The sequence below is a fragment of the Bombyx mandarina genome, chromosome 01, assembly GCF_030267445.1.
Source record: "Bombyx mandarina strain Sakado chromosome 01, ASM3026744v2".
Lineage (NCBI taxonomy): Eukaryota > Metazoa > Arthropoda > Insecta > Lepidoptera > Bombycidae > Bombyx > Bombyx mandarina.
In genome coordinates, this window is record NC_143208.1 from 11,862,284 (window position 1) to 11,883,921 (window position 21,638).

At 36.0% G+C, this 21,638-nt stretch overlaps 1 protein-coding gene across 1 annotated transcript in view; it reads right to left on the reverse strand.

The window, feature by feature from the left end:
* The window catches only part of LOC114246907 (discoidin domain-containing receptor 2), a 187,570-nt gene that overhangs the window by 69,793 nt on the left and 96,139 nt on the right, over positions 1 to 21,638 (reverse strand). The window contains exon 2 of the mRNA XM_089730385.1: positions 13,799 to 14,095. Coding sequence (XP_089586511.1) covers positions 13,799 to 14,090 — 292 coding nt within the window. The 5' untranslated portion in view covers positions 14,091 to 14,095. The remainder of the gene's footprint in view (positions 1 to 13,798; positions 14,096 to 21,638) is intronic.

Below are 21,638 nucleotides of genomic sequence, written 5' to 3' on the forward strand. Positions count from 1 at the left end.
GATTGGTTTTGACTAATATTTCCATCAATTAACCATTATCACAAAATTTCATCATCTTCGTAGGCAAACCGTGTTATCAAATAAGTTGTTGCGGGTTTGACTTTCGTAGAACTACTACGTTTGCTACGATCTCATTATTGCGTAGCTCGTCTACGAAGAATAGATTTGCCTACGACTTCCAACTACATAATATATATTTGTCCAGGTGTCGGCTTAGAATAGCACCTCATTTGTTTCTATCTAAGCAGTGAAAGTATTAAGAAGAAATTTACCGATAATGGCAGTAGCATTAGCTCCATATTATACTAGCGTGCTACGATCTCTAACCGATATTTATTGGTGGCGCGCCGTACTGTAAGCTAGCATAGGTATGCTTTTTTTTTTAATGCTTAGATGGGTGGACGATCTCACAGCCCACCTGGTGTTAAGTGGTTACTGGAGCCCATGGACATCTACAACGTAAATACGCCACCCACCTTGAGATATAAGTTCTAAGATCTCAGTCAATGTTTCTATTTTTGCTCCGAACAATAGTGCGTTCCGGTTTCTAGGGTGGGATAGATACAATTGAGACTTCGACCTCATGTCTCAAGGTGGGTTCGATGGCGGCGCTGACATAATCATTTTACAACGGTTGGGTCGTGAACTCGTTCAAAATACGCAATCAATAAATAAATAATCCCTATACCCGACGAAGCTCGACAAAATTTCGAAAAATCATCACAGAACTACCAAATGTTCTTCGAAACAAATACTGATATGTTTTTGTTTAAATTCGTATGTACGTACGTGACTAGTTTCGTATTCTGCGCCGTTGCGTATCAACACCTACACGTTTTCATTCATTTCTAGTTCTTATTCAAACAAGACGTTCGCAGTCAGACTTATGACAAACACTTTCTAGAATAACATCGTTACGCAGCCTATCACGAGATAACCAGACTTTATTTTATGCGCGTACACGTGCTTCTCGTTCCGAAATATCTTGTGTACTATTTAATGATTCCATTTAATGATAATGGTTACGTGCGAAAGACAGTTTATATTTTTGAAGTGAAAACTTCTTTAGAATCGTTGTGATTTCAAACCGGATGCAACGGAAAAAACGACAGGTAAGAGACACAAATACAAAAATGTGTAGGATGAAGCCAGCAAAGAATGAGACAGAAATATACATACTATTTAATACAGCGCCATCTGTGAGATTTTTTAATACTAACGTGTGTATGAAAGCTCTTGTAGTGAATTTTAATTTAGGATTATACGTGAAATTAAAATATCAATTCACAGAGGGCGCTACCTTACAATTATTTACTAATGACAAAATTTTATATATACTTAAGACGTTTAGGATAATTGTATTTTAATTTTGGAAGGTTTCACTTCTACCACGTGTGAATTGCACACATTTTGTTTTTTTTTTAATCTTGTAGTACATGAGTGGAAAAGCTTACGGTTATGAGTGTATTAAATGACGAGCTGAATACATAACATAGAGAATGCCGCTATGTATAAGCTAAGACGTAGTGCGAGTTGGATTTTTTAATGAATATACTTAACCTTTAAGCCCATACGAATAATTGCGCCGTAGAAGTAAACGAGAGCTCAATATAAGATCTACCACCGAAAAATTAATGTTTCATTTATCACACAATCATATTATTTTCACAGTAGAAGTTATTTGTGAATCAGTTTTAGTGTTTTTTTTGGCTACAGTAATTTTTTTTTATTGCTTAGTTGGGTGGACGAGCTCACAGCCCACCTGGTGTTAAGTGGTTACTGGAACCCATAGACATCCACAATGTAAATGAGCCACCCACCTTGAGATATAAGTTCTAAGGTCTCAATATAGTTACAACGGCTACCCCACCCTTCAAACCGAAACGCATTACTGCTTCACGGCAGAAAATAGGCGGGGTGGTGCTACCTACCCGTGCGGACTCACAAGAGGTCCTACCACCAGTGAATTTGAAAACATTCTATGCCACAAACAAACACAGCACAGTCATTTACACTGCGCACACACACACATGTACACACAAACTGCGAATTCTGTTATGTGTACATATTATTATTATTATGTAAATTGTTTTTTGGTTGAAGAGCGTTAACCCTTCTATATTATGTATTGTATATCTCTATTATATACATATCTATTTCAGAAGTTCCAAATTTCAATTAACGCTTTTAAAAACGAGTAGGTATTTAATGTAGATTCGAACAGTTTTTTATAAAAAGTTGAGCTTAAAATAAAAACAACAAAAAAGTCGATCACTTACAATTTCATGTACAAAAAGGATCGCTTTAAAAGGGTTATTATTTTGTATTTTTAAACACGTTACAATCCTGTTTTTGCTGTAAAAACAAGACACATACGCCGGAGGGCACCGAAAATATAAAAATGAAAAGCACTTAAAAATTCCGACCTTCTATTGAGAATTAAAAATGGTTAATTTGCTTTAAATTACGTTTTTTTTTATTGCTTTGATGTGTGGACGAGCTCACAGCCCACCTGGTGTTAAGTGGTTACTGGAGCCCATAGACATCTACAACGTAAATGCGCCATACACCTTGAGATATAGTTCTAAGGTCTCAGTATAGTCACAACGGCTGCCCCACCCTTCAAACCGAAACGCATTACTGCTTCACGGCAGAAATAGGCGGGGCAGTGGTACTAGTAATTACGCAAATTAGAATTTTGCGGGTTTGATTTTTATTGCACGATGTTATTCCTTCACCGTGGAAGTCAATCGTGAACATTTGTTAAGTACGTGTTTCATTAGAAAAATTGGTACCCGCCAGCGGGATTCGAACACCGGTGCATCGCTTCAACACGAATGCACCGGACGTCTTATCCTTTAGGCCACGACGACTTCAACTGTACGATAAAAATTACGTTTTAAATACCATGACATGTTTTAAAATTCAAATTGTTTTTTACTCATAACAATCTTCGATTACTCAATCTATCACAGAACGCTTAAATAGTTATTATATCATCGTTTCATATCTTGGTATGACTGATGTTACAACGAATTATAATTTGTTTTAGATTAATGAATTAAATTGGTTTTTTGTACGAACGATGAATCTTTCTAAGAATCAAGTTTAGGTTTAAATGAAAACAACCTTTCTCTGTTTCTTTTCTTTTATTCCCTTTTTTAATACAAACGCAAACAACAGGTGAGACGCAATAAAATATTCAAATACATTCCAACGGACAACATTATTTTAACATATAATACTAATGTTATTCTGTTATTCGTTTTCTTTTGTTCAGTTATCTATACTAATATTATAAAGAGGAAAGATTTGTTTGTTTGTTTGTTTCGAATAGGCTCTGAAACTACTGGACCGATTTGAAAAATTCTTTTTCCATTAGAAGCCGACATTGTCCCTGATGAACATAGGCTACTTTTTTAATATTTTTTTTTATTTTTATTTTTTTGTTTCATGTGTGTTTTAATGTTTCCGAAGCGAAGCGAGGGCGGGTCGCTAGTCCTATAGAAAGAAAGAAAGAAAAGTTGAATTTTAAACCGTACTATATAAATAGATTTGATGACATAAATAGAGTGGTGAAAAAATATTACCGTTACTCGACATAAAGTCTATGATCAAATCAAAATATCTAGATTGTTTTCAGATTTAAAGATTTAAAAAAGTTGTTTTTTAATTCTTTTGCAAAAATTAGAAAAACGTTCCTTTAAATATCTGACACGTACTTTATTTACTGTAAACATTTTTGCGATACGCCCTTTCATTTGTCTGAAATCGACTAGCGGATAGTAACGGAGCGATGCTCACCTAATCCACATTACCGCGAGGACACGTGATGTATTACACGAGAACAAATTACGTGTAACCGGCATGAGAAAAACATACAATTTATTACGAAGACGAATGAGCCGCGACTCGGCTGTCACGGGCTCATTTTAATCACATCATTATAATGTTCACAACGTCATATTATATGATGTATCAACTTACGCTAACATACGACTGGCAACACGGTAAACGAGAACCTTAAACACAGATCAGATAATAACGGAACCCTCCCTAATACCTATTAACTACTAATCTAGCATAGGCATAATAAACATCTTTAAGTCATTTGCATAAAACCAATCTTGCAAGCGAAGGGTTTGCATCGGATTACGGGTAATAACGAGACTAACTCGAGACGACTACGAACGGATGTGTTTATCGCACGTCTTTTAAGTACACTCAGCAGCGTAACCACTTTCAATCAATTATATATATTATATATCGAGCGATATTATTAGAAAATAATCAAGGTAAAGGAACATCACGAGTACTATTATTATCGGAAAAGCGTTTTCATGAAAACGGGATTAATGACTGAATCTAGACGAGAATTAACTCCGCTCCGTTGGCCCTCCCGTGAGCAAACTAAACTTGCTACCTCATTACATTAATCGTCCGACGTAAAGGAGAATAATTATTAAAAATTCATTGTTTCAGCCTTCCGCCAAGTTCGCTCGAATAGCTTTATTAATATTAAATGCTAGTGAGACACCGTGCCTAATGTTCTTGATTTAAAATTCCTACCTAACTTAATATTTGAACGGGCCAGGCCCCAAAGGCCGAGCCTCTACGGCAACTATTAGAGATTCGTTGTTTATTCGCATTCGTTTACTTTACAGAGCTGCATATGTAAGCGACTAAGGGACAGGCTTTACAACACAAACCGCAATAGGACGCGCTCTTTGTCGAAATTCACCAAGAAGAGTGTTTCGCACTGGATACCCGGTACAGGGTCTTGCACGCTCAGTGGTATATAAATTTTCGGAGGGTGCCGCATCGGAACCAGTCGCTACCGCAGTATCCAGGACTACATCCGTATCTCGTACGTGTTGCGTTGCCAAATAAAAATGTGTACGGAATCTTATGTTAAACATTAGATACAGGGCGTTCTGAGGGTGGTTACGTACAGGCGGATATCTTAGTGGGCCACTAACGCTGTTTTATTATTACGGAAATATATTTGGGGCTGTTTTATTATATTGCGTTAATGTAAAAGTATGGAGAACATAGCGGGGAGTACTCTCTCTCTCTCTTTTGTTTACTTCTTGTTAGCTTTAGAACTCAACCTAGAAATGCACTTTCTCAGCACGGGTTCTTCTAATGTGCTTGTGTTGTATCGTAACATGGCGGCAAAATTACGCTTACAACGTGTAATATTTTCTGATGTGTAAATATATAAGTAAATTAGGTAATGTAATAAAAGCTTTTCGTGGTAAAAGATCTCCTTGGTTATAAGCACAAATTGAAATTGACTTTCATCCAATCTTTGTACACATGTTGAGTCTAAAAGCAAATGTACTTATAATCATAACAAAGGTCGAGATTTTGTTTGTATCAGAGGATTGTATTGTGATCAGTTCGAGTTGTTTCAACTAGTTTTCAATTAGCATCAATGCAGTCCAAACTAAGTGCTACAATTAATAGTTAGTTGTGTCTGGATGAGTGAGTGGGGTCTGTAGTTAAGTAAAAAGTTTCGCTCTGTCCGTATTAATGACGTTGAAATTAAATAAGTTAACAAACAGTTAAACAATAACAATTAACTTATTAAGTTGCTTCATATTTCATATGTTAACTTCTTTTTTGACATGCGTTGGATGCTCATACATCCATGAGCTTCGTTTTTTTCCACATATTGATGATTTCCTATTAAAGGATAGTTAATTCGTAGGTGAATGATTTTTCATCAATCTATCCACTTTCCTTAATTTAACGGTAGGCAGCGGCTTGGCTCTGCCCCTGGCATTGGTGAAGTCCATGGGCGACGGTAATCACTCACCATCAGATGGGCCGTATGCTTGTCTGCATGCAAGGGCAAAAAAAAATTCTGTTCCAAAAACAAAAAAAAAGTTCATGTCTTGTATTTCAACTTGGTTTATATCAAATATTTGAACGTCCTTCAGACAACATCGGACACGTCTGTTTATTTAATTTGTTTTGCTTTGATATTAATTAATTTAAGTGATGCAGTTTGAACAATTTATTTTGTTTTGTTTTATTTATTCTGTTTGAACGATTTATTTTGTTTTGTTTTATTTATTCAGTGTGAACGATTTACGAGTATTTTGTTTTGTTTTATTTATTGCATTGTTGAAACTTTTAAATAAACTAATTGTGGTACTACGATGCGGTCATTATGGCGAAGCTTGGGGGATGCCTATGACCAGAAGTGGGCGTCTGTAGGTCGACGATGACGATGATTACCATGCAAGGTATAATTGTTAAATTATTAAGAGATTTTTTTATAATATTGTGCTACGAACTTGTTGTTTTGCCCGAAGAATTTTTGTTATCTATATATTAATTCGTGAAGCAAAAACTTTGTACCCCTTTTTACGAAAATTGCGCGGACGGAGGAGTACAAAATTTCCCACACATATAGAGAACATAGCGAAGGAGTGCCGAATGGTAATTTTTTTTTAATTAAGCATTAATAATACATTATATCAATAAAAAAGATGTTACACACACTACCATGTATTTGACAAACACGCATATGAATACTCTATGTTAATTGTCAAACTTTTGTTGCTCTGTAAGTCTGTGATCAAATTGAGAATAGGTTAATATTGTTTATTTGTCTATAGTGAAATCTGTGATTATAGAAGTATATAGAAGATTATAGAAGTAAGTCTTTGACAATAGAACCATAATAACGTTAAAACTTATAATTTCAATTAATTATAGTCGAATTTCGACTACTGCGGGACCACTAGTTATAAGACGTCTCTTATTGCCATTTCACCGCTGCATAGGCGAAATCAAAACGCGCGTTAGCAGCTTAGTAAATTAAAGAGCATCTAGGTAAAGGTCGTGCCGTAGGTATATGTGAACGCAAAACGTGGTCGAGGACGTCGCTCCGCTCGTTTCAGACATTAGGCAGAAATTAATGATGTGGCACCGAGCTCTGCGACTCTGACAGAGATCCAGCTTCGGGTTCATTACCCTGTCTTACCGAACACGGAACACTGCCGGTCTTAATGACAGGCGTAGCGACAAGCGGAAGTGACTTTCCATCAATCATATTGTTGATGCCAAGTTAGAGTTTTATTAAATATCCGTTGTATATGTCACGCGCAATGTAACCTGATAAACCGTTTAAATCACCGTCCAACAAGAACTTTAGTAGTTGGTGGTACCGCGTAGTTTTTTTTTGGGGGCGTTTTATGGTTGTGCTTCGAGAAACCATTCTAGTCTTGATCCGATTACAATATAAATACAACATATTAAAGAAAATAAGAAGAAAAATACACGTCGTTTATCAAAATTAGTTTGATGACTCGAATGAAGTAAGATTTTAAATCATATTAGTTACGCTGATATTAATATTCTGAAAATCAACTGTAATCCCAATGTAATTAATGTTTAAATATCGAAATCAGAGACTTATGTTGTCGAATTATATTCTATTATAATAGTTTCAATATTTTTAAACTGCATAAATTTAACACAAACAAAAACAGCTGACGTGCGTTGTTCACGGCTTCGTGAATCATGGGGGTACGGGCGTGTTTGCTTTAGATTGCGTGGTCACAAAATGTGAATACACTAAAACTAGTTCACGGCTTAGTGGTTTGTAAGCATTATTTTCACGTTATCTTATGACAGTACTATATTTACTTTCACCACAGAAAATAGGTAAGACAGATTTTAAGACCTAAGTTCCGGAATCACTCGATTCTAATAAATTTATTAAAACTGTTGTAAATTCAGAACATAGTTAGTTGAAAGTATATATTTTACCTTTACTTAGTCAATAAATAATAATTGTCAGGCTGTTTTGTTCATTGGTCCAATAATTTCGTTTTTTTTCTCTCGGCAGGAGTATTTTATTTAATGCGACTTTAAAATCAAGGAAATTTTTACTGCTCGAAGTTGATCAGGTCTAATTTCGGAAAATTCCCGGTAGACTCTAGTCACCTGGTAACCCTGGTGCGGAACAATTATTTTGCACCTAATTATAGTTTGGTTCGGTCAACACGATTATTCTGACTTCATTCTATAGTATCAAAAATAGCCTTTTTAGTATGTTATATTCTTCACAAGCAAATCGCATCTATTATTATTTTCCAAATACAATTAAATTTATCTGTGTTTACATTTAATAATATTATTCAGATAGCCAAATTAATAACATTTCAAAGTCACACATCAGCAATTCAATTGAAATTCAAATCATTTACTAACCAGTCACGTTGGCAAACTTAAAGATATTTATTGTCAAAGAGTAACATTACTTTAGGAGAAGACGGGAATTTCTGACGGAGATCCTGCACTTTCACCCTGCCCTTCCACTTAGACCATAATTATTTTGTTTACTGTTTTCCTTCTGCATTGTTTGACTTAACGATGTGGAATGAAATTTAATTTGCGTGGCCACTGCATTTTACGACACGCCTATACATTATCGTTTTTGTATTTATACTTACATTAACATTCAACTTTCGTTACGCTGTGTTTTTGTTCAATGTACATATAAGAAAACTTATCTATTTCGAAGGAAATATTTATGGTGACATTAAAAATAACTGCAATATTGTATTTAGGGAATTAATTCGATAAGATATTTAAAAAAAAAAACTTTTTGGATAATTAACGGCCTTCTGGTGTAGTGGTAAGTGACATGATCACTACACTACACAAGGGGGTCGCGGGTTTGAATCCCGCAGAGGGAAGATATTTGTATGATATGGATGTATATTAAATATAATATGTATTGTATAATAAAAATCTTACACTTATTTCCGTTACCTGGTACCTGTAACATAAGTTCTTTAACAATTTAGCACGGGAACAGTTAACGTGGCGTGATCATTAGTAAATATATATATATAAACATTGCTTATGTTTTTGTAAAGAGGTTAATTGTGAGAGCGCGATGCAACGTAACCTCGTTCAGCTCAATTTGGAATACTAGAGCGCTGTGAGCCGATTAAGTTTATCGATTTATTTATAGCTGTTCACAGGTATGCGGTGTTGCAATTAGGATTTGTAAGGCTTCTTGGATCATGTTTGAATAGGTACAAATTTAATTAAACATTACAATTTACTGGTGGTAGGACCTCTCCCGCACGGGTAGGTACCACTACCCCGCTTTGTTTCTACCGTGAAGCAGCAATGCGTTTCGATTTGAACGGAAGGGTAGCCGTAGTAACTACACTGAGACCTTAGAACTTACATCTCAAGGTGGGTGGCGCATTTACGTTGTAGATGTCTATGGGCTCCAGTGACGACTTAACACCAGGTGGGCTGTGAGCTCGTCCACCCATCTAAGCAATAAAAAAAAACCAAAAAAAACAATTACATTTGTCAGTCGTCGTGGCCTAAAGGATAAGACGTCCGGTGCATTCGTATCTTGCGATGTACCGCTGTTCGAACCGGGAGTACCAATTTTTCTAATGAAATACGTACTTACCAAATGTTCACCATTGATTTCCAAGGTGAAGGAATAACATCGTGTAATAAAAATCGAACCCGATAAATTATAATTTGCGTAATTACTGCCGTCCGCACGGGTAGGGTTCTGCTGGGAAGCAGTAATGCATTTCGATTCGAGGGGTGTCTCAAGGTATGTGCCGGCATTTACGTTGTAGATGTCTATGGGAAAAGGTGGGCCGTGAGTTTATCCACGCACCTAAGCAATAAAAAAACATCAAATTAATTATTATTATTATAATTTATTGTTCGTAAGTGTAAACTGTGTAGCAGATGCTAGTTTTTTTCTTTTTCTTAGATATGTTTTTTTATAATTTGATATAAATATTGTGGTTTTTTTTTCACATAATTACCGCAGACATATTTTTATTGGTAGGTACACATTGCACGGTTTCCGTGATTCGTAGACAAATTCATAAGTATCCGAAATAAATACGAGGTATCGGAAAGGTTAGAGCCTTCAATAAACTGAATTAAGCCGTAAAATAGGTTATAATAGAATCATATAAATTATATTTCAACTATCATTATGATTTTTAATTTGTTTAAACAAGCGAACAAGGTCCGTCCGCTGCTGGTCGACCTAGTTCTTTGAGTCTATAATGTTTCCAAACCTTGAGGATGAAGTCTCATTTGCAATTAAAACGATTGCACTAACTTTCAATCGGATATCATGATATCTAACGCTAAAAAAGGCTGTACGTGCGGCGTTACAAAACAAACAACTGAAATAAAAAAAAATAAAAAAATGTGAGCCGTCACGGAACGCCTGGCAGATGTGAAACATCGACATTATTTTGTAAAAGTAATATGCAGAAAAGAACAGATTGTGATAGGAACTAAATATTTCATAATGATAAAATAAAATATTACGAAAAAATAATTTGTTTTCAAGTAAAACACAGAGAGAATCGCACAGTCGCTACACACTACTGCATATAGACTGTATATATATATATCTTCCTTCGCCTTTCGCACCAACGTGTCTATTCTGAGAGAGCTTCATGTCAAAGCCAGACTTTCCACTATATGCCTTCGTAGGGTGCTGGAATTCTTCGGACATATTGCTCGTAAAGAGGGTCATAATCTTGAACAGCTGATGGTGACAGGAAAGGTAGATAGCAAACGTCCCAGAGGACGCAGTCCTACGAGATGGTCGGACCAAATACGATCTTCTCTGGACATCAACTTCCACAATGCCTTCCACAAAGCTAAGGATCGTAGAAGATGGAGGGAAATCGTACGGAAGAAACTGATGTAGCGGAAGAGTCACGACCCTCAGTAATGAGGAAAACGACGCTAGGAGGAGGAGGTATATATATACTATCATATAGCGTGGGACGCGTCGCCACGGCATGCGTCGCCACGGCATGCGTCGCCACGCCAGAAATAGGTTTTACGTGCGGCTATAGATGTTTCACATCAGAAATCATACCTAAAAATTACGCGCATGATAAAATGCAACGAAAATGTTCGAATAAAAAAATATCAACCAAATTTCTCTCCTGTAGTACTATTTAATGTTGAAACGAGATTCTCGGGCGGAATAAGAGTATAATAAAACTACTTGGGCAAATGGGACACATCGTAAAATCTACGAAAGATAATATGAACCGCCGCGGCCGACGAAACGCTGTCAGTATACGGTTTTGTACAAACAAATATGATAGCTCGGATTTAAACTTCATTTCAGTTTCAGCTACTAAAGTTTGTACTCGGAACTTCGCTACTTGGAAATAATAAGCCACGTGCTGACAAAAGTTTATATGTCATTTACTAAATTAATAAAACAATATTTCTATTACATTTCTTTTCATATATTCAAATATAATATTAATGTCGTTCTTCGTAAAAGGTTAACTTATATTGCGTGTGAAAATCGTGCCTGTTCGCTATCTATTTTTAAGAATCTAACTTCGTAATCTTAAAGTTTCCTGAAAAAACATTGTTTGACACTAAACAAATTTACTCTAACACAATTTTACACATCGAAAAATTTCACGACAATTATTCTGGTGTGTTCACGTTATGTTTCCGCATACTCACAGAGCTAAAACGGGACGAAGAATAGAAATGTATACTAGCCTAAAAGAGACAAATACACTATCCTCTTGCGGGAACAATTTGTCACTGTCTCCGCCAATTTCCTCTTGTAACTAGTTTTTTCTTTGCGCCACGTAAATTTAATTTCAGCTCTTTGTTGAACCGGCTTGAAGCGGTTGTAACCGGCTAGTGGTCGGTAACTTTTTCCACAACCTTTTCTGTTTGTACGACTGCTCTTTTAACTAGTTTCAAGTTATTTCGTTCGACACTTCGAGAGCGTGGAATGGGATTGAATCAACAGCTAAGTTCATACTTTTAGTAATTGTTTATAGTTCCGAGATACAAATCTATATTTATAAATGAATTGCTGTTCGTTAGTCTCGCTAAAACTCGAGAACGGCTGAACCGATTTTGGTCTTGAATTATTTGTGTCCAGAGAAGGTTTAAAAGGTAGATAAATATAAAAACGCTCGGAATTAAATAAAAATAACAATTTTGTTTTTCCCTTTGATGTGTCCCCCATCGGACGGATTCCTTTTGTTTGTTTTAAGTTTATTTTATACAAAAGCTTAGGTCTTTTATTTATCGATTAAGGCTCTACGAAGTCTGACGGGTCAGGTAGTTTATATATATTTACCAGTAAAATTTAGGAAGTCATTAATTAAAAAAAATAAAAGTGTGTTACTACCTACTTTTTCTAAAAAAAATATATAATATAATTATTATTAATAACTCTCAAAACCATTTATGACTACAGCTTAAAAACAATATTCGACACGGTCCATACCGTTTCCCTAAAAATACTAAAAATTCAAAGCAAAAAACCGTCTTGTGATGGTCCATCTATCTAATAAACCTAATATTGGTTCAATACGCGCTCAAGAGGCGTGAAATGATGCCCCACTCTCCGCCCTGTGGGGAGGTAAAATAACCAAGCGAAGACGACCTTTGCTGTTTATATTTTTTTCAGCGAGAGTCCTTATAAGAACGCACTGTGCATTGGTTTCAAGGTTTCAAGTTGATTGGTCGTGTGACACTGAACCTTTTTATGTCAAAACTGCGAAAGAGGAGGTGGAAAAGTTTGGGGAATAAACAACGTGATATATTCGACTTGTTGAATCCGTAAGTTCATTTGAAAAGTTTTAAGGAATCAATTAGATTTGTTTATTTTTGGCAGGATTTCAAATCGGTATTTGTCAGTAAGTATCCTTTGAGTGATGATCATGGTCTTTATTTTTAAAGCGCATATATATTAATACAAATTTATAACTATATATATATAAATGAATTGCTGTTCGTTAGTCTCGCTAAAACCCGAGAACGGCTGGACCGATTTGGCAAATTTTGGTCTTGAATTATTTGTGGAAGTCCAGAGAAGGTTTAAAAGATAGATAAATAAGAAAATGCTCGGAATTAAATAAAAATAACAATTTTGTTTTTCCATTGATGTGTCCCCCGTCGGACGGATTCCTTTTGTTTGTTTTAAGTTTATTTTAAACAAAAGTTTCGGTCTTTTACTTATCGATTGAGGCACTACGAAGTCTGTCGGGTCGGCTAGTCTTAAATATTTAACACCTTCAATTTTCTAATTGTTATAAAATGGTATCCGTTAATGTTACAAGCGGACTGTATAGGGCTGAATAGGCCTACAGTGCCGTGTTAACCTAACAAATTCCGTTGATGACAGTTACTTTCTCAAATTACTTTAGTCCGATGCCTGGGGTAAACAATTCAGATGTCTTCACGTCCCGGATGGAAAGGCATTCCTAGCGAGGACCCTCACAAAACTATTCGCCTTAAAGCGAATAGCACGACGATACGCTCGTCACATTACACACTTCAACTGACTTAACGTTCGGATACATTTTTCGATTATACGGCCTACGTTTTTGTTTTTATAAAATACAATTTGGAAAATTAATTTACTGTTTTTTTTTTAATTATTCAAACCGTTATAATTGGTTTGATAATTTATTTATTGCAATCAAAAGGCTTAGTGAGGATTAAGTTATGGAATCGTTTCAAGATAATTATAACGTGTTTTGCATAAATAAATGATGGTGACTACTATTAATCTGGTAGGGATTGTGCGTGTGTGTTGGTATTTATGATTGTATCGTGCTCATGAACGTTGACGTAATTGTATAAAAGTAGCTTTCTATGTCTAGTCATTAAACTAAAAAGTCTGTAGCTCCCTCATGTCTAAAAACATTTAAATGTGCATCATCGATTTTGGGTAATGGTTATATTGGTATAACAAAAAAAATTAACCACTTACTGTGGTCAAAAGTCCTCGGGTCGACAGTGGTCGTGGTGACATGAGTGGTGACTTCATCGACGTCATCGTCATCGTCAGGTTCTTCAGTCGTGGTGGTGGTGGTGGTGGTTGTACGACGGCGGTTGCGCTGACGCTGACGGCGTGGCGCTGGCGCAGTGGTCGGGGCAGCTGTGGCAGCTTTTGGCATTTTTGCCACAATGGAGGTGCCAGAGCCCGAGCCACCATCGGCGAGCGCCAGCGCCACTAGTGACACGGTTGCTAACCGCATCACCAGTGGCGCTATACGCTTCATCTTGCCTGTAACAAAAGAATCATCAGTTTAATATTCAATTCAAAAAGAGCACAAGTTTCGTTCTCGTAAGGAACCTTATAAATATTATATATATTACGAATTTAAGTCGTCGTGGCCTAAAGGATAAGACGTCCGATGTATTCGTGTTGAAGCGATGCACCGGTGTTCGAATCCCAGGTGGGTATTAATTTTTCTAATAAAATAGGTACTCAACGAATGTTCCCGATTGACTTCCACGGTGAAGGAATAACATCGTGTAATAAAAATCAAATCCGCAAAATTATAATTTGCGTAATTACTGGTGGTAGGACCACTTGTGAGTCCGCGCGGGTAGGTACCACCATCCTGCCTATTTCTGCCGTGAAGCACTAATGCGTTTCGGTTTGACGGGTGGGACATCCGTTGTGACCATACTTGAGACCTTAGAACTTATATCTCAAGGTGGGTGGCGCATTTACGTTGCAGATGTCCGCATATCTAAGCAAAAAAAAAATGAATTACAGTGACATAATAAATACGATATACTATTATAGTATATACACGATTTGTACTATTGCAAAAAGTAGTGTTGTGAAAAAAATAATATCAAAGCTAAAGTGCTTGACCGCAAACATCTGTCAACGTTATAATGTGGTCGTTTCGCGTCGCTTAATGCTGCGGGGGTCGAAAGGGCCACTGTAAATTCTTTATGGCATTCTATTCGACTACCTCGCCAAATGGAATTTTGTTGTAAGGAGGCATCGGGGTTCAACCATATTATAAGTTTCACTTGTAGGAATTAAAAAGAAAATGGCGTTATTGTACGTTTAATGGAGATTATTCGAAGTTTGAATGTTAATGTAAGTGGTTTATTGACAAAAGATTAAGCCCAAGTGTGTTGAATAAATCAAAATATTTTTACAAGCGTTGAATGTATTTGTAGCTCTTAGTTGGTCAAGTTTAACAGTAATGGCATTTATCGCTTCAAGACTTATTTGTGGAATAGATCGAGAGGGAGATCGATAAAAAAAGGTACGGACTCACAACGTGCCATACAACTAGTACAAATTTATGAAAGAAAATCCCATTGAAGGTTAAAAGCAGGTACTGTGTCAGTGCGACATAAAATATGCAGATTCGTTTGCATCGATCAAAAGGACAGTGCCTAATCGCGTGGGACGAGATACTCTGCTGATGTCGCCTGCTGGCTTCTCGAATAGGATAGAGTACGCCTAACGCTTCCCAGGGGAGAATACTGAAAGCCTCCCTAGCTCCGCTCCACTTAGGCAATGTTCTTTAGGCCTCGTACCTTTTATTTCTCGCCTCTCGCGTGCTCGCTTTGATGGATGACAAAGACTTTCTCAACCTAACTAAAATTTCATACGGATTTCGCGGTATGAATTTTTTATTCGACGGTAAATATTGAAGGAGTGCGTCAGCATTTTATTTGTTACAAAAATTGCCTTAACTTTCACAGAAATGAAAACACTACGCTCGCTAAATCATTGTCAGAAGCTATAAAACTTTCCCGGTCGTATTGCAGAAAATAGCTTCGTTTGGAATCAATACTTGATTGCAGCTCTATTAAATTTTCCTTACTTCTAGAGCCTTATTTTATTTTAATGACCCTCGACAATAACGCAGTCCGAACGACAAAATGTCGAAACTCGTTGGATACGAAAACGTAAATTGAAAATGTTATTACTTCTTAAATTAATAATTTCGAGTTTCAATCGGCTTCCGTTATAAAGATCAGCGTTGCTTGAACTTAAATTAAATTCATTTTGTCATTGAATAAATTGGTTGCCAGGCGCTCCTCACGTATCGCAGAGAAACGTTTGTACGGGAAACACTGACAATAATAACTTTGACAGTTATAACCTTCGTGTAGCTTAGTTTGGCAACGTGAGCTGCGGTTAACGAAACTTTGACACTTATAGTCCACTCGCAATATATAGCCTGTCACTTGAACTCCAACGTTCTGGAGTTATTCACGAATAGTTCAGTTTAAGAAATATTCGTTTGCCGTCGATATGCTTTTGTTTGATAATTGTGGTTTAAATACTAAACTATTTTACTGGTATGGTAAAGATTGAACGTGAGTTAACATTGAAAAGAAAGGTTTCTCGCGTACAGGTAAATCCTGCGAGGCTAAAATTAAGAAGGTTATAATGATCATCATTATCATCATCATCATCGGCCGTCCCTGGGTTTCTACGAACACCCCTTAAGCCGGTTTTTGGCTCTCCATAAAAAGCAATTAATGACAAATTTATAACAATAAAAACAATAATACTATAATTAATAGTCTTGGTTGTTATTCTATAAGCAAAACTTGTGACCAACATCAAGTTACACACGTGCAACTATACTAGGTTCGCTGTTAGTCTTCCAAATATTACAAAACAAAAACAATTGTTGTAAGCCGGTTCGATGTGTGATTATCGAAAACAGCGCGGTATGATTGAATAAATTACAGCAAAAAGGTCTGTGGTTTGTCATTATTGGACATGCACACGACGGTTAATAGTGGTTTTAATTAGGTAAGTGCTTTTAACATGGCCGTTTATTTGTATACGGTTTGTGCAATAATAATTAATAAGTTATTAATTTTTGATCACCACATTCGTTTGACAATTCGCTATAATGAAAGTACATTGGCACCGGGTGGCTATTCCAGGTCGGTGCCAGTATCTTCGTTTAAATTTTTTTTATATTCTTCGACGGGGCGGTGGGTGGAGGTGTTGATGTACTAATTGTTACTGCTGCTAGGACGTCTTGTGAATCCGCACGGGTAGGTACCACCACCCCGCCTGTTTCTGCCGTGAAGCAGTAATGCGTTTCAGTTTGAAGGGTGGGGCAGCCGTTGTGACTATACTGAGACCTTAGAACTTATATCTCAAGTGGGTGGCGCATTTACGTTGTAGACGTCTATGGGCTGTAGTAATCACTTAGCACCAGGTGGGTTGTGAGCTCGTCCACCCATCTAAGCAATAAAAAGTGATGGGTGGTGTCGCCGGACACCGGATAGGAACGAAGTTCCTTATCATAAAAGTATTAATTTTAAATTCTATTCGGGTATAATAATTATTCGGGTATACATTTTTTATTATGATTTTTCTATTGATAAAAAACAACTACTTTACAAAGTTATCAACTTTATTTTATTCAAAATTATTTATAAAAATATATAATAATAATATACAAAGAAACTTACACTGTATAGCCATCATACTAAGACTATACATAAATCATAAAAATCTTACGTTACGGACGTTTTTACCCGTTTAGGTTACCCCTCCGTATCGTCCCATAAGGAGCTTCGTTCCAAAAAAATAATACGCAATTCATAGAAGACCGATTCTAGCTTCGGCTCTTTTGTAGGACGGTTATTCATTATTTATTCATTCAACAATACCGTATCATATACGTAAACTTAAATTGAAATCGTTTGTGTAATTTTATATTGTTCGGTGTACAATATCACCACTCCTATACAGCATTGCTATCTTTGAATATTTAAACTCGAAACTGAATTACATTTTTTAAAAGAGTAACATCAAAAGAAATCGAACGAAGCGACGTAAATACCTTTTACAAATTGTCGAGAAGAAAATGTAATATAACGTTCGTTCAAGAGAGTCAATTCAATTGAAAAATATTACCGTAACATTTGTATGAATGTCGTAATGTGATCTCATTACCGGTCTTTCAGCGTACAGCGACTACGCGGAAATCGTATAGGTACTCACCGTAATAAGCTATACAGCGAAACCATAGTACCTAATATAGTACCCGATGTTTATATGCTTTATTGAAACAAATGTCGCCACCGTAAGACTTTGATCGAAATTACAATTGTATAACTTATACCTTTAAACGAGCAATATATATAATCTGAATCTCGGAAACGGCTTTTTATAAAATTTAGTATACAGGGGATTTCGGGGGCGATAAATCGATCTAGCTACGAATTATTTTCAAAAAATGTTGTTTTATTCGTGTTTTCAATAATCAACTTTATCGATAATCAACTTTATGACTCTTCCCGACATCTATTGGCGAATAATAATACTATTTTTCATAATTGAGAGCAACTAACTGCTTTAAACATTGATCTATAGATCGATGGCTGTAAAGTACTATAGAGACACAATAACACTAAAGCTATTTCAGCAGATGGCGTTGTTAAGCCACCCGAAGCCAATGAGTGTTTGGTTTAAGGTTAGACCAAGAAAATGAATTGTTTATTTATATTATTTGTGTCTTTTTAACTCACGTGTTCACTTAAAAATGCCTAAACGATCTTGGAATATTTCATCATTTTATCAATATGTAATTTGAATTTGTATTTAAATATAATTTCTAAAAGACCAATTTATCAAAAAAAAAAACCCAGCAAAGCTCGGTTATCATCTAGTTACAATTGTATAAGAATGGCTTTAAACTTATAAGCTTTAAACTTAACGTAAGATTGTTTAGCGGCAGTAATTGCCCGTACTTATCCGTACCACCAGGTTGCGGATATCATGGATACAATAAAAAAACAACACGGCGACAACCCATGCTGGTTCTGACCGTGCGAGGAATCCCATGAGAACGCGCTTACTGTATCAACTAGGCAGAGGATAGCTCGCACGTAGGTCGTGATCTTGGTGTCTGCGATTGTACGCTCGGCATTCCGCAGGGTTAGGAGAATGGTGGTAAGAGATGTGCTCCGGAAAGCTGTAGATTGTTGAATGAAGCCTTCAGTCGGTTAAGCTCCGATATGCCCCGCTTACCGCCCCCAACGCATAGATAGTTCAGCGATTTCCTTTTACCCAAAAAAAAGGTCTTAACTTGGCAGAATTTCTTTCAGTTCCGTCTCATGTATTTTTGGTCAATTCTTTAATATTAATACTTTAGTTTTGCATTACCGTTTGAAGTTTATTACTCCCAATATAACCTGAGACTTAGTCCTCATATCTCAAAGTTCAAAACACGGTTCTTTGTATATGTTACAGATTAAATGGTTTCTTTAGGCGCGACGTAACTGTGTCCCAAGAACTAATGATATCCATAAAAGGTCTTCATTACAATGCAAAGGACGTGTAATAGATGTCTCGTATCAAAGATGCCTATAGTCTCTTTACACAAGATAACCATGTCCCAAAGCGGCAATTAATACAATTTTGTGATACTTCATTATAATACGAACCCGAGAATGTGAGGTTGATAGATGATAAACAGTGCTGTCGGTAATCGGTCAGAGTCGGTTGACCCTGGTTGATCTCTGTTGACTTATCCTCGAAATCGTTGGCTAGTCATTCCAGTGGATGAGTGATGACATCTTGCGTTGTGACGGTCTTTTTTTTTCTGTGACGTCCTCTTTTCGTGAAAACATTATTCCACATTAAAATTATGTTGAATTAATGAAAATTTCAATAATTAAATTTTAATCTTTTACTGTATCAGAATGTTCATGTTTTAAAGTTTCTAGGTGATCGTTTTAAATTATTCATAATCTCGCTAATGATTGTGTCAATACAATATTATAATATCAACAATCATATTATTATATTAATGTCAAAGTGTTGGTAAGTCAAGATACAGCTGGTGATATTAAAGCCAATATGGCATTCTTTGACAAGTCGTTTTGAAATAAGCGCCTTCTTCGAGATTATACCTCTGATCCCTATTGTGCTGGCGTTCGGTTGATCGAGATGCGAAGCGCAGGTGGTTGATAAATGAATTTTCCCAACTGTGCGAGATTGATTTTCATTCAGTGAAGACCAAGAGGTTTTCCTTCTATTATATTCTGCAGATGAAGCACAAAACCAATGTATTGACAAAGGAAGTATTTAAAAAGCATTAAGTAAATTCTTTGTCGTTTTTTTTTTGTTGTTGTTTGGATCGCACAAAACATCAAGCATTTATTTTATGAAAGCAGCTTTGGGATGGTTCTTAAAATTCCTCACGGCGAAATACGACGTCGACATTACCTTATTATCCTGCTAAAATCAAAGCTTCTTACAACTTGTACGTATTTTGTTTGTTTGGTTTTTTCTTTGTTTAGAAGAAATCAAACAACAAAGTTTTTTTTTTGAAGCGCCTTAGCGGACCAGGGAATTAATGTAGACATCAGTAATTTATATGAATAAAATACATATAATTAAAATGAAAATATGTTCGTATTAAAATAAAATGAAAAAATTACGTTAAATTTTAAAATTTTCATTGTACTCACTTATGTGTCGGTGCCCTACCAGCTTGGTATGGTTTAATATAAAATAAGTGTTGTTAATTTCTTAATCACGATGTACTATGTAGATTGTATTTGATCAATATTCCATTTTATATTAAAACTTATTTTCTTGTTTTTCTAAAAAAAAAAAGATGTGTGATGTCTTCGGATAGAAACGAAGTTCCTTATTATAAAAATATTAATTTTAAGTTCTATTCGAGGTATAAAGAAAATAAAACTGCAGGTTTTGCAACAACCCACGGTCGTTCGGTAACGTGCGAACTTATTGTGGTACACTTCATTCACGGGAGTTTGCATAAACTAACGCTCTGAGATCGTGGTCAATGAATGATAAAAAAATATGTTATTTTTTGTACGTTATTACAAAGTCAAGTCGTACACTGTGTGCATTACAAAAATCTTACGTTACGGACGTTTTTACCCCTCCGCATCGTCCCATAAGGAACTTCGTTCCAAAAACAGTTTATGGATTATTATGTACATTCTGGTTCAGAATAGAGTTCTAAGTTTATTAAAAAACAATATGTAATAATAATAGAACGAACAGACAGTTTAATGTACGAAGCACGGCCAATGCGTTCGATATTCACAAACTTTCGTGCGCCTGCCGTGCCAGGAAACAACCCCTTTACCCAATTTATGACAACGCCGTGCATTTGAATAAGTTTACCATAAAAATAGGCGTTCCGCGGCCAGAAACTTTGGCAATAAAATGCAAATGGTGACATTGGTGTCGCTTCTAGATTGCGCCGGCTCTAGTCTGAGAACAGAATAGGTATCATATCTGTGGCGAGTACGTCACGAAAAATGATTCGACGCGCGCTGAAATGCTAATGTTGACAAATATAGGTAACGTCTTCATAAAATCAATTGTTTTGTAAAAATAATGTATTTAAATTATTAAATAACTAGCGGCGCGCTCCGGCTCCGCTCCGGTTTTTAACTAAAATTTCAACGATATTTGACCTTGTTTTATTTTTTAAAATAAAAGTACACTTATTGCGGTATAACTATAATAGTTAGACATATGCTGTCGCGATAGTTTTTGTAAATAATAATATGTTTTACAAAGTCGTAGTACATTATTTTATTCTAACATCAATAGTTTTCGCAGGGCACGCGATGTAAAGAATATGTTAGGTATTTTTTTACACCTTTGGTTATATTATTGGAGTTAGGGTAAGGACCCCTAATTTTTTTAAAAAAAGATTATAGATATGTCACTCGGGAATAGTGTAGCTTCCAAACAGTGAAAGAATTTTTCAAATCGGTTCAGTAGTTTCGGAGCCTATTCAATACAAACAAACAAACAAATCTTTCCTCTT